Source organism: Strongylocentrotus purpuratus, unplaced genomic scaffold (genome assembly GCF_000002235.5).
Source record: "Strongylocentrotus purpuratus isolate Spur 01 unplaced genomic scaffold, Spur_5.0 spur5_scaffold_5, whole genome shotgun sequence".
NCBI lineage: Eukaryota > Metazoa > Echinodermata > Echinoidea > Camarodonta > Strongylocentrotidae > Strongylocentrotus > Strongylocentrotus purpuratus.
In genome coordinates, this window is record NW_022145611.1 from 27,632,679 (window position 1) to 27,646,752 (window position 14,074).

Consider the following 14,074-nt stretch of genomic DNA (forward strand, 5'->3'; position numbering starts at 1 on the left):
TGGCGCGTTATACATGCAAACAAGGTGATTGAAATATAAATATTCTACATGACGACACTTTAATGATTGAAAATGAAGACAATGCAAACACATATTGCTGTAAAGACATTTTTGGCTTGCACCCAGTGGATAGAAATTACGTGCTCGATCTTGTAATTGAAAACAAGTCAGAACAAATCTGGGAACCAGCGGGATTTAAATCTGCTATCTACTGCTTGCCGGGCAGCGACTCTTCCACCAGACCATCACTGGTACAAGCACATAGTGAAAACACATATTTAAAAATCATATCTTTGAAAAGAGCGGAAAGTCTTTTTAAGTTCAAAAGTATATCATAATCAAGGAAATAATTGTGCCGTCTTTATGGCTAATTATAAATTTTTGCAACTTCGAAATATATTATATTTCCCCCAATATCTTTGTATTCTTGCAGTCTTCATTTTAAACCAGAAAGTAAACTTTATAATCATTGTCAAAATTGACTATTCTAACCTTAGGTGGGTTTCCATTAACGGCCAGAATGGTGACAAATGTCTGAGCCGTTCTCGTTTCCTTCCTGACGGTCAGGCTGAATTGATAAGTCTTGTCTGCCTCAAGCGCCTGGGCATCGAACTCGAGCACGCCCATACCGCTGTTGCTATCGTTGATGATCAGCGTGCCGAGTGCGTCGGGGTCGTACGACCAGCAGGCAGAGTTGTCATCCGTCTACAGGCGAGAAAGAGGAAGAGACTTTCTTGTTCAAACTGGGAAAACCACGAGATGCAAATTTAGAGATGCTGCCAAAAATTGGCGGTTACTCAATAAACCAATGGTTCGATTTCCTAAGCTATGATTATTGTCGATAACATTTCACTGTCGGCTATGATTTTTTGCATTCATCCTACAGGTTTATCAATAGTCAAGTAAGTATAAAATTATCTCAATTTAAGTATCCGGATTCGACAGTTTGCATATATTTCATTTTACGACCGTTTGCTACATTTTTTTCAATCGTTCCCTACATTTATACCTTCACTCTACTTAGCTTTTATATGTATATGTTATGTTTTATAATCAACAATGATATCGTGGTAGTAAAGAACTTTCTTTAATACAGTTTACTAATAACAGAATAACAACTGTTCCAAGAACGTCCGTAACACTGTTCACGGAAATATTCGTACCTGTTCGCAAAGCCAAACGTACTCCCAGTCACGAGCCTGTTCGTCAGGATCAATCGAGTTGGTACCGACCAATGTGATGGTTCCGCTGTCGCGCCCCACAGTGAACTCGGTAGCGCCATCGATCTTAGCAAAGAGATCCGACTGATGGGTGGTGACTAGGATAGAGGTCTCCGTGACTTGGCTAGGAGTACTAGACTTGTACACTCGCACCGTGAAGAGGATGGTCGCTCCACCTGTCCAAGGATCAAGTGAGGTGTTGTGAAAGAATGTCATGTTTAATAGGGACTTTCGTAGGCCTAGAACTGATGTCGATTGGAAAAGGGCCACTATCATTTCATCAACTTGAGTCCATTGTTTCTTTCATAGTGTTAGCTTGTTTTTTCTGACTTCACTTGTGCCGATGTATGTATATCAGACAACCGGTTCTAGGACACCTTCCCCCCGGACATCCATCCCCCGGATAACCACTCCCAGTGAACTATCCCCTACGACAACCATCCTCTAGGACAACTACCCCCGGACAACTATCGTATTTACCTGCTCTCTTTATCTGCTAATCTACCTCTTTTCTCCAGCACCACCCCCTCTCTCTCTCTCCCCCTCTCTTCCCCCTCCCTATACATCAATATCTCTCTTACCCTGTCCCTTTTTACATCATCTGCACATCTTTGCCCCCTTTCCAAACAAGACAAAATCAATCTCACTTCAAATCTTCTTACCAATCAATGAATCATTCTAGAATAGAGAGATACACATTTTGCATTCTTAACATTTCTCTAGACATGCTACAGTCTTCTATCGAAATATTTCCTTCACATATATCTCACCTGGCAGTGATCCTTCGTCTACCCTGAGAGCGCGTGTGTACATGGTGAAGAGATTGAGAGCCACGCTGGTGTCGTTCACCGACCATTCGATCACTGTTTCGCCAGCCGCTACACACTCGGAATAGTACTTGATGTCGGCAACCAGGTAGAACCTAAAAGGGCAAGATGGTAGCTTGTTATGTGATGGCTGACGATCATTTGAAAGGACACGTAACCCCCTTAGTCACCATATAAAGCATTTAATAGGTCGAATAAATATGTTCATGTTCGCGTTGTTTTTACATGTATGTATTTTTTTCTTGGATATTGGAAACTTTTGCAACATTTTCGTTGAAAAAAAATATAGTTAAATGCAGCATATACGTCGAATAAATGTATAATCATACAGTACGCTGCAAGTTGCATCACAATGATTCAAGATTAGTGCTTGTTGCCACCTGCCCCTTCTCAAATATAAACAGTTTCATGAACTTACATTATGAACCTCAAAGCTATGTTTTAATGGTGTATGACCAAGAGCACGGCATTTTTACCGACATATATCTTATACATTACAGAGGACTTGGAACTTACAGGTCGGCCACCTTGACGTATTCGACATCGACACCACGAGGTTGAATGTTGACCTCAGGTGCGAGCGTGGCCGTACGGACGACGGTCAGGGGAGCCGAATTGGATTCACCGAGGAAGTTAGTGACATCGAGTGTGAACTCGTACTCTTCGTCAGCTTCGGTTAGAAGGGCTCCATCTAGAACGAGGTCTGCTACTCCGTAACCTCCGTTGGCCGCTGTGGGTTCAAGATCAAATGCAACAAGGAGTAAGCTGCTATCCTACTTTTCTGTTCTAAGCATGGACGAAGTGATATCTATACAAGAAAGCCCAGAAGAAATGTTTATCATGGCTTCACCCATTGGAACTGTGGTGTAGTTAACAAAATGTGCTTTCCTGTTAAAAGAAGAGTTGTCTTTCGGGTCTGCAGACTGCAGGTCTAGTGTGACAACCTCCACCTCCAGTTCAAATCTTCTAGCCGTGCCCATGGCGTTTAATGTGACGACATTTTTCGTTTGATGATTTTAACGGGAAGAGGCAATCAACTTCGAATAATGAAACCTTAGTCCTAATATGTCACCATGATAAGGATAAGAATGAAGCCTTACCATTGATGGTATCCAATGCGTCGGTGAGGTTAGCTTCGACGGTGGAAGCGCTGACCGACCACTCGTAGGTGAGAGGGCGAGCGCCAGATCCAGTCGAACGACGTCCATTAAGTACGACGTTCCCGCAGCTGGGGATGGTTGATGGTCCTGAGAGGATGGCGGTCGGGATGAGGGCTTGTTCGGGAGTCTGGATGGGCACGCTGCCGTTTGCTGGATAAGAATAATCCTGCAGGAAGGCATACACCGAGTCGTCCTTCAGTGTCAGACTGTCCCCTGTGCAGTAAAGAAGTACAAAGACAGATGCTTACAAATCAAGTTTAACACATTCATTTCTGGTTGTGGGTCTAATATTGTTGACGACAGATGATTTATAAAGTCCTGTTTAAAAAATTTTTTATGCGGATCCGCATAAACGATCCGCATGAACAATATGCACACTTTCTGGATGAGGTACTAATTTATGATCTCAAATGTAATTTCTGATGGTTTGATATCTACTCGAATACAGTCCTTAGGTCGTGGTGTTTGTAGCCACCTCCGAACTCACAGTTGATAGAAAGAAGGGCGAAAGAAGCCGTTTTAACACAAAATTAATGTGTTTTTGGTTTCCAACAAGTACTGTAGCACTTCACCTCCTTTAAAAGAAGGCCGAACAACAACTTTCAAAGCGTACTCACCGACGCCTAAGAGATTACTTCCGGAGCCGAAGATGACAGCCAGACTCATAGGGCCAGCCCAGATACACCAGGCACCCCTCCCAAGACCATCCACATCCTCGAAGATACTATCACACGATTGGAGGTCGTAGTAGTGGACAGGGGCACCAAACTCCACCCACAAGAAAGCACCTTGTTTTGTAGAAGAAAAAACACATGACAAGTTGATTGACATGATTGATTGATGGTTGTATTTTACCTGACTTACCCTTTCCCGTTGCACGTGAGGGCCAATCCTGTTTGCATCATCAGCTGCGTTAATCAAGCCACCAAGGGCATGCAACGAACCCATGCCCATTTTTTGCACAGTTTATTCTGCATTCACTGCTGCACGATGTCATTCTTACATGGTGCGCCAAAGACCAACGTAAGACGCAACCCTACGTCAAAGACCACACTAGCCACTGACGCAGCCCTACGTCAGGAAATGACGCATCATTTACCACGGTTATAACAGAGAATGATATCTTGCATATAAGCAACTATTGGATATATGGATTAATCTCTTATCCTATGGACTTTTGAGAATGAATGCCTTACCAAAGGCCACTAGTGCATGACTTAATATCGAACATGTGACCTCACACTGTCTTATAAGACAACTGCTCTACCACTTAATCGTCATGCTTCCTCATTTGATCCTTAATATTTCATATTGAAATTCCGAATAAGTTCTTAAAAAGCAATCGCAAATACTTTGGAAAAAAATTAACCCAATCCAATTACAAGCATAGTCCATCACTCATTAAAACGTGCGAACGTTACAATGACGTTTTACGTTTTCGAATATGAGTTCTATGGGATATACAAAAGGGTATATGCCCTTGAGTTAATTTCTCGAAAGCTTTTACATCATGGTTTATGATATTACCTCATTGTAAAGCTAAACTGTAATACAAACCTGTGGGGGAGAACTGAGCTGATTCGATGGTCGGTGCTGCCCAGTAAGCAGTCAGCGTCACAGGGTCTCCGAGAAGACTGTCCTGTCCGTTGATGCTCGGGAAGGCGTAGAATCGACCCGATGTGGTAGGTAGGATGAAGTCGACAGTAAACGTCCTATCGTTAGTGAATGTACCCTCACTATTCCAGACAGTCTCGGCTGTGGAAGAATGAAGCAATACATGGGTTAGATAGAGGGGTCGTGGTTGCGTGGTTTGAAACACTTGACTGGAAACGCAAGGGTTGTTGGTTCGAGACCCCGCACTGTATCATTTCGTTAATCGAAGATCTAGGTCTAAGGTCTGAGGTCTAAGTTTTCCCCATATTAAACTTCATCTTTGATCCAGTGTTGGGTATAACTGAACTAGTAGAATACAGACTATCGTGTGCATATTTTAAAGATTGTAAAATACAACAATGTCGGAAGATGACGGTGTCATAAACTTTCATTCAGCATTATTTTTATGCTAGGAACAGAACCCAGTACAGAAATGTCACCATTTATCAAGGTAGTATGAACGACTTATATAGATGCCAAAACAGTGATCTGGCATTACATTAGCAACACTTGATGAAGATAGGGTTGGGGTTAGGGTTAGAGTTTCGACTGGCTAATGATTAGCGTTAGGGCTAATATGGTAATAGGTTCAGAGGTGAAATTAGAAATTCGGTTAGTGTAAAAAAATTGACCATAGACCAAATGTCACCGACGCATATGTCGTACGTCCTGGATTGTTTACTTACCATCGTCTTCAGGAGAAACGAAGACGGACGGGACGACAGTGTAGTCAGACAGTGACCTAAGATCACTGAATGAACCAGATGGAGCCGTGATCTCGAATGTCTGAAGTCTTGGATCCACATCAACTAGGGCCTCGGTCGGGCTAATGCTGGTAAAGCTGAAATCTGTCAAGGATAATAGAAGTAGAAAGTGTATCATGGTTTAATATTACGATAGCCATAGTAATAGTAGATTATGACGAGCTTATTCGAGTTCAGTTATACATTTTCGATAGACATTATCATCTTATGTTACCCAGTTTCTATTGTATTCATTATTTTTCTACTCATAGATGACATCCTAGAATTCCTGGACTTACATGTATTTTTCATTTTCAATGTTTAGTTCCTTTTCTATGATTGATTTCCCTTTTTGGTTATCCTCCGTATTTTCGTTCTTAATCTCTACACGTTATTAATTTGTTATGTTACTTGTAAAAATAAAATGTTCGCCCGACAATTGTTTATCTTTATTTTTCTTTCATCACAGGGAAAAACATTAATTTCTCTTTCCTGTCATTCTTCATTCGACCACCACTTAATTGTCATCACCACCATCATCGTCACCATCATCCTAGTCATCATAATCATCAGTGCCGTCGTTATCATCACTGTCTTCATCATCACCATCCTTGTCATCACCATTATCACCATTATCATCATCATCATTATCATCATTATCGTCATCATCATCATAAAACTTACCTTCATATACGTAGATACTCTGTCTGAATTCTGAGACTGAGTCACTGTTACGCTTGATAGCCAGATCATATTCACCTGAAGTTGCGAATTAAAAAACATAATCAAAATTAAATTAAAAAATGTTAGAAGACGAAAGTATCGTAACAAGTATTAAAAAGTAAAGGTATGACTACGAAAGTTACAACAGTTGAAGACATAATTCGAATATCTATTATATTTCCAATAGATTCTTAAAATGTATTTACCAGTGAATTGTCACCGTTAATTTATTTCCGAGTTCTTTATTATTTTAACGAACACTTCCGAAACGAAGCGGTTTATTTGTTGGTTGGGGATGTTTCTGACGGGCACTTGTATAATTGTATCAACTAGCAATACGAAGCGAAGTACATGCATATTAATTAATAGTTGCCATAGTTGTTGTGTAATGACTTACCTGCACCAAGAGCAGGGGTGGTACAATACAGCTCGTAGTAGCTCACTAGACTATCTATCTCTTCTTCGTATTGCTCACCACTGCCGTCAATGAAGACACATGATAGGGATGCATCACTGTTGAAGCCGGCTCCTAACACGTGAATCTTCAGGTTAACAAAAGCAAAAGGTGTGGGTGAGTGTAATGGGTTTTGTTAACAGACGTGTATCAATCAGATATGATTATTTACGTCTGGGGACCGACTTTTAATGTCACCTTCCGAAAGACGTGACTCAGTTTCGAACCGGGGTCTACCTGAATCAGTAGGCTAAGACAGAGAGCTGACCAAGTGAACGTACCGCTAGACCAGAGCTGTGCGTTGGTAGGCCACATGGTTTATAAATCGCAGATTAATTGTATATTTCAACCTCGGTAAAAAAGAGATGATAGAAAATGATAATGATATAATCCCGGTTTGAAGTTTCTTGTATCAAAAACATTTTTTAGAGACACAAATACGATCTTGTCCGTTGCTAGCGTTAATCAATGTTACTTATATCTCAAAAATGGAGCAAGGAGGAGAAATTCAGAAAGAGACTGGAACAAACAAAAGAAAAACTTATATTTACGCCAGTAGGGGTACAACCAAAGCGCTTAAGTTAATATATATATTCTTAATGCTATAAATTATTTCGGACTTACCGAAGTAGCTTTGTTCGGTACAACATTAGGAGTAACTTCCAGTACACCGACACAATCTGAACCGTCACCGCCACATGTTCCACACGCATCGTATTCTAAACCACTGTCAAAGAGAAAGAGAAAGAGAGAAAAAGAGAAAGAGAAAGAGAAAGAGAGAGAGAGAGAGAGAGAGAGAGAGAAAGAGAAAGAGAGAGATAGAGAGAGAAAGAGAGGGAAAGAAAAAAGTACAATGTAATTCTGAGTATGAAATATCCCTTTCTTTCAGTAGACTTTAGAACAACGTAATCATATACCATTCGATGGCAATAGTTATGAAAAGGCAAAATAAATATAGAGGGTCAACTCTTGAGACACTTATCTGACAAGCGAATGTACAACACATCATCATTCTATTATATTGTTTGATAGGGGCACATTTACGATTGATTGACGACCCTTTGCCCCTGATACATTTTTACTTGCACCAATTTGAGCACTTGAACGCAAATATTGTTTGGAGAAAACAAACACAAATAAAGAACAGTTCAGTTCAACTACAAAAGTTTGAACTGATTTGATATTTTCTCATAATAGTTAAAAGTTTTATCAAGTTTAAAGAGTGGACTATGATGATAAAAATGAGATTTGCGTCAGGCTTACGGTTTTCTTTACAAAAATAAAATGTCTGTGTTTGTGCGCTCGTCAATCATAAATCTACTGTAAATCAGTTGATTCCTGAATCATTTTTGACAATATCATATTATCAAAACATTCGGGGAGCGTAGTCCTACCTGGCGGGAACTCCGTCGCAGCCGGCACACGACTGCTCGTCAGCCTCGGCATCGCTCTCGCACTGACCGCAAGCATTGAGACCTTCATCGATATCGAGTCCTGTGTTACCTCCGTAGCATTCACCGCAGTCATTCTCCTGACCACGAGGGAATCCTGCAGGAAAGATCAGAACGCAACTTGAATATTGTAAGAATGATTTTAGTTAAAAATTCTTCCCCCAAAAACCGTATTTTTAAAAGGATAATAATCTGAATTACTACACATTTGTCCTTATATTAAGCCTCGGTCACAAATGCCATTACGAACTGCTACGAACGCCGAAATTCGGGAAGACAATGGAAAAACAGGCAGATTCGTACGAAATTATCGTTCGTACGAATCTTTGTGACCGTAGCTTTAGTTGTACAAACTAAAAACTTTCGTGCGTTATATCAATGTCTAAAAGGACTTAGGAGTGGCAGCGTTTTCAAAATTGTAGATTAAATATATATGCTAGATTAGAAATGGGGAGATAATCTTGTGAGATACAGAATTTTGAGAACGCTGTCATTCTCCGTCCTTTTTAAATGGTGTATCAACACTCAATATTTTACAAGTACTTGTATAACTTGCGTGTATATCAACTATGTCTAATTGAACAGATCATCAATACTGTTATAACTGTGATACCGGGGGGGGGGGGGTGTCTGGGATGTGAGATACACCCGTCCTTTGTAGGCCCTTCCTCCATTCCAAAGTACAGAGAAAGCTCGAAGAGCCCTACAGACAGCGGATATGATTGATTTGCCAAGTGAAAAGTACATTTTATTTTAAGGTTGTATATTACACAGGAAATACTTGCATAGCATTTACTTTTAATATGCAGGTGTGCGCTGACACGAGCAAGAGCACAACTATAGCAATCGAGGTGATATGACCATTGCCGGAAATAAGAAATCTACAAATAACCAACAAACAAGCCAATATACAAAAAAGTATATACATGTACCCACACAAATGTTTAAATACAGATTGAACCAATCAAAACGAACTTAATTTACAGAGATTCATCTTTGTATAAAAATGGAAAACTTGTCTAATGGCGTAATCATGAAGGAAAGCCCAGCACCTACATTGCTTGACTATCTGGTCTAATTTAGATCCACTCCAATCAGATTCATACCGTAACCCGCCTGGTACCGAATTAAAAATTGATTGTTGGATCGTCTCCCAGCACCATATAACAAAGAGGTTTCTCTCCTTAAGAAAGATGTTGAATGCAGTGCAAATAAGCAGTGCGATTGGAGTTTGTGGGGCATCAATAATGTATTGTATAGTGAGAGCTATAGACTCCATCACAGCATAGCACCCAGCCCATGCGCTCCCCTTAAAAAAAGGTTTCCATCTACATCATAAAGTCTAACGCAATTTTGATGTTTGTACAGTCTTAGTCGTTATGTGTCATTATATGAAAGGAGAACAGTTTAGATGTTGCCCTTCGTAAAGGTGAAAACATATCGATACAAACATTGTCTGTTTATAGCTACGTAACCAACATTATCTAACCGCATATTCTTATGTCAGGATTTTGCAAGAAGTTAGGAGTTGGAGATCGGGACAATTATAATAGTCAAAAGTAGATATTTATCAAACTCAATTAAGTCAAACATTAGACGGAGAAGAATGGAGAAAGCTGATAGAAAATACAATTTGTTTTGTTGAAATGTCGACCGAAAAATAATTATCTAGTGTGTCATATTTAGGGTAGAGGTGAATCCAACCGATGATGGACCCGGTTTTTCCCTTTTCCAATTCAGTTAAACCCGACGCGAGGACTTAATTATATAAAGTCGTGTTAAACAAAGCAATACTTAGTCCTCGATCTAACTTTTTTTTTTTTAAACCGAGCTTAAACCCAGCTTTGGGTTTAAACATTAGTAGAATACGAGTATTTTTGTTTATCAAATGACGAACTTTCATCAGCATCGTGGTATGACTTGGATGATACTTTGAACATCAGTAGTGAACTTATAACACAACAATATTTTGACTTTGCACTACGCCTGCAATTACACAACATAATTTTGCTTCCCGGTGTTTTTGATAATTCATAATTCTTTTGTCTAAATAGTCATAAATTGTCATATGCACTTGTGAAGTAAAATGCTCAACGTATCGTTGAAAATTAATGTATGATTGTTTGTTTGTTTGTTTGTTTATTTTATTTAAGCACGGTGGCATACTTCAGCCAATGGCTGTTTTTCAGCATGGCCGTGCATATAAAAAGCAATCACAATTTTATAACGAAACATACATTATAGATTAACATGATTTACATAAAAAGTTAAATAAATATATACATATATATAAACTAATAGGTTAGAAGGCGAGAAAGCTAAACAAGCCCTAATTTAGAAAAAAGAATAAGAACAGAATAAAAAGATATATTTTAAAAAATAGAAGAAAAACAAATCAGTTGTTTTTGTTTGCTATCAAAAGTCAAACATGATATCACAAATATTATAAACTATTTTTGAAAGTATAGTTAGTTGGTTTATATTGCACACATTTTCTGGCCCCGACCCTGGTTATGTCAAAAAGTGATGATATATTTGAGAAATCAAAACCTTATTTTACATATTCACAAAAAAACTCAAAAAACTTACCCAATATTGGGTAGATTTAACACAAATTCGGGTACATTGTACATTTGTATCATGCAAATTTTTACCCGACAAACATGCTTATTGGATAAAATAAAACCAACTGATTCTATAAAGAACTATTTTAATAAGTTGCTTACTTACTTTAAGAATGCACTATAGATTTTAAACTTTGCAACCTGCAAAGTTTGGCTCAATATCAGGTGTGATCTTTTGATTCGTTTTAGTTAAGAAAATTATATATTCAATATATGGACATTGGCATTACAGTCATAGTAATCATATTTTATGATGGCACACTTAAACATATCAAGAGTGACAAAGGGTTACCGAATCTATGCATCACCAGATTAAAACAGGCCGAAAATGACCGTCTTATCATAATCCCAATTAATCGTGAACAGTCGACATTTAATTAAGTTATTTAGCTGTTAAATTAGTGTAGATTCCTAATGCGCCAAAAGCTGTTAATTATAAAATATATGTGAAAAATAAAAGGGGGGAAATGCCTGCTCGCTCGCGCCTTGGGTATGTCGCTCGGTATTAGCTTCCAATCACTCGATTCCAACTTTATTTTCTTTCAAAAATTCAGATACATTGCTTTTCTTTTGGTAAGGTAAGGGGAAAAGCCTGAATATGTAACTGTTATTGCGTAAAACCGCAATAAAGTTTTATAAAATGGCCGTCATTACAGAGGGTCAATGTACATTGTATATACAAGCGCGTCGATTTATCATCGGTAGCCCATGTTACGACACGGGTTGTCTCAAAATCGATTTCATTGATCGGACTTTCTATCAGTACTTAGACCTTCTTTGCATACGAATGCCACATCTGGAATGTTTGGTGGTTGTAGTTATCAACAAAGTATCGCTTTTACGCACGAATTCGATTTTTTGCCAACAGACCATAAATAATCAATGTGTTATGGGGCATGCGCTACCACAGACCCCACCTTTGCGGTATCCAGTTCCGTTCTAGACAGCAATAATCAAAACTAAGACTTTTATTTGATAACCCTATCAAAATAAATGGAAAATGTGACAACATAAGTCTATCCTCCTATTTCATAAGTATAAATAACTGAATATATCAAATTAAGAAAGTTTTGAAATAGGTACGGTACATAGGCCTATCCTTTTTTCATCATGTCTGCAAAAACCCATTTGACACATTTGACAGCAGATGATCTTCGACTAAAGTAAAATTTCAAACAAAGCAAGACATCATCATAAGTGAAGTCGTACCAATTGATGATAGAGGCGGGGGGGGGGGGTCGATAGAAGGATGAAACTCCTATTATGGAACACGTAATATTTGGTTAACCATTGCTTAATTCGGATACGAACGTTGTCTCTTTGCCATACAAAAATTGCCTAATTTGAAATAATCAAACGACGAAAGTACTTTTATCCCCATTTTTTTATTCATTTCATTATGAATAACGAGATATATGCTAGGAGAGTTTGACATATTTTTGCTACGATTTAAAATAAAATGAAAATAATTTGTATTAATTTATTTTCATAAAATTATCGAAAGGCTCTATTCAGCTCTTTGTGTAGAAGACATTTTCCCTTCCAACATTGCGATTCATGTAAATAGAACCAATTAAGTTTGTAAGAGTGTGGACTATGTCTAAGTCCAAGAGTCCATTTTTTCCATGACTAAGTCCTCTAGTCCAGCTACTCTTGCACTTTTGACGCCACGAAAACATTTTCTAATATTTGAACGATGTGGTCAATCAAAAGGTGTTACACTGTTAGAGGTAGAAAATGAAGGCCATGCTTACATCATACCTCTTTATGCAAACACTTATGAAAGTAAACAGGTAGTCTGATACACAGAATATGATGATTACTATCGGATCATATTAATCTATCTCATTTTATATGCACAAACCTCGTAATATCAACTACACGGTTCGTTTACAGTGAGAAGAACGAGCAAATAAGATGAATGATAATTGATTCAGAAAGACTTCCAGAAACTGAAAGGATACACATGTTCAATTGTACACATCTCCAATTTGTGGCTTTGTGTGCGTTTTCACTTTTAACAACGTAACAAAAAAAAGGCTTATTTTAACATCAAAGAATAAGTTGTGGGAGAGGACGCACATGGACGAATGGAGAAATTTTAAGGAAAATCTTTACCATTTTGATATTGGCTGCCTCGTAAAAGGATCCCCATAGGTTTTTTGTTTTGTTTTGTTTTGTTTTGTTTTGTTTTTGTTTTTTTGGGGGGGAGGGAGGGAGACATTTTCCCCAGCTGATTTGTCGTCAATTTTGGTCACCGTCCTATCGCCACACACACACACACACATTTAAAAAGATATCGACTTCACTGGACAAGTAATGCACACTGTAACATGCTATCACTAATCAAGCATTATAAAAACAAACGATCTTTGACTGTGTCACAGTTCCTTAGACTTGTTACGTGCTTGCTTGCTCAGACATGATGGATCAATGCATGTTGTTAAGCATAGAACAAAAACCACTCTACGACTGAGCGGGGTGCATGTCACCTAAAAGATGAAAATGATTCTTAAAATCTCTTGCTCCTGTCACTCAAATGGAACAGCCATGTCGGGGGGGGGGGGGGTGAAACACGACCGCGGCATGTATGAAGACAAGGACTTGAAAGGTTTATTAAAAAACACCTATCTTCCTATTTTGGACCATTGAAGGGCCAGCCAGCGAGATTTCCACAAGAAAAAACTGAATCAACTTTGTCCCGCATAGTATTATATACAATGTAGATTAAAGAATTCATGAATGCCATACTATAAGACATTCGTTTTTGCTGTTATGGATATAATGCAGGGGTTATCTCGTTAAACCGCTTTAAAAAACAACAGATCGTCATCTTTTGAATATGTGATAAAACAAATACAGAAAAAAGAAAGGTCTGACGGTTTGATGGAATTTAGTACATCAAAATTCTAGTATTGTCATATAGTTTGTTGTTGTTGTTGTTTATTTGCTGTTTTTGTTGTTGCTGATTTTTTTTTTTTTTTTTTTTTTGGGGGGGGGGGGGGAGAGTCAATATTGTCATTCAATTTACCTGGGGTGACACAGGTGGAAGAGCAGTCCATGTATTTACTGCCACCAGTGTAGTTGACTCTCGAGTAGGGTTCACAGAATCCGCATGTATCATCCACCCAGTCTCCATCGCACACCCCACGGCAATCGAGGCGGTTGTCATTGGCGTCCTCGGCTAGGCCCGAATCTCCGCCTATACATGGAAAACAC

The 14,074-nt window shown here is 38.7% G+C and overlaps 1 protein-coding gene across 1 annotated transcript in view; it reads right to left on the reverse strand.

The window, feature by feature from the left end:
- REJ9 (receptor for egg jelly protein) overlaps positions 1 to 14,074 on the reverse strand; it is a 33,072-nt gene that overhangs the window by 12,096 nt on the left and 6,902 nt on the right. Inside the window, 13 exon segments of the mRNA NM_001081965.1 lie at positions 493 to 705; positions 1,164 to 1,396; positions 1,991 to 2,142; positions 2,564 to 2,777; positions 3,148 to 3,420; positions 3,825 to 3,995; positions 4,765 to 4,962; positions 5,547 to 5,708; positions 6,288 to 6,362; positions 6,724 to 6,868; positions 7,405 to 7,507; positions 8,175 to 8,328; positions 13,887 to 14,057. Of these exon segments, the coding sequence (NP_001075434.1) occupies positions 493 to 705; positions 1,164 to 1,396; positions 1,991 to 2,142; positions 2,564 to 2,777; positions 3,148 to 3,420; positions 3,825 to 3,995; positions 4,765 to 4,962; positions 5,547 to 5,708; positions 6,288 to 6,362; positions 6,724 to 6,868; positions 7,405 to 7,507; positions 8,175 to 8,328; positions 13,887 to 14,057 (2,264 nt within the window).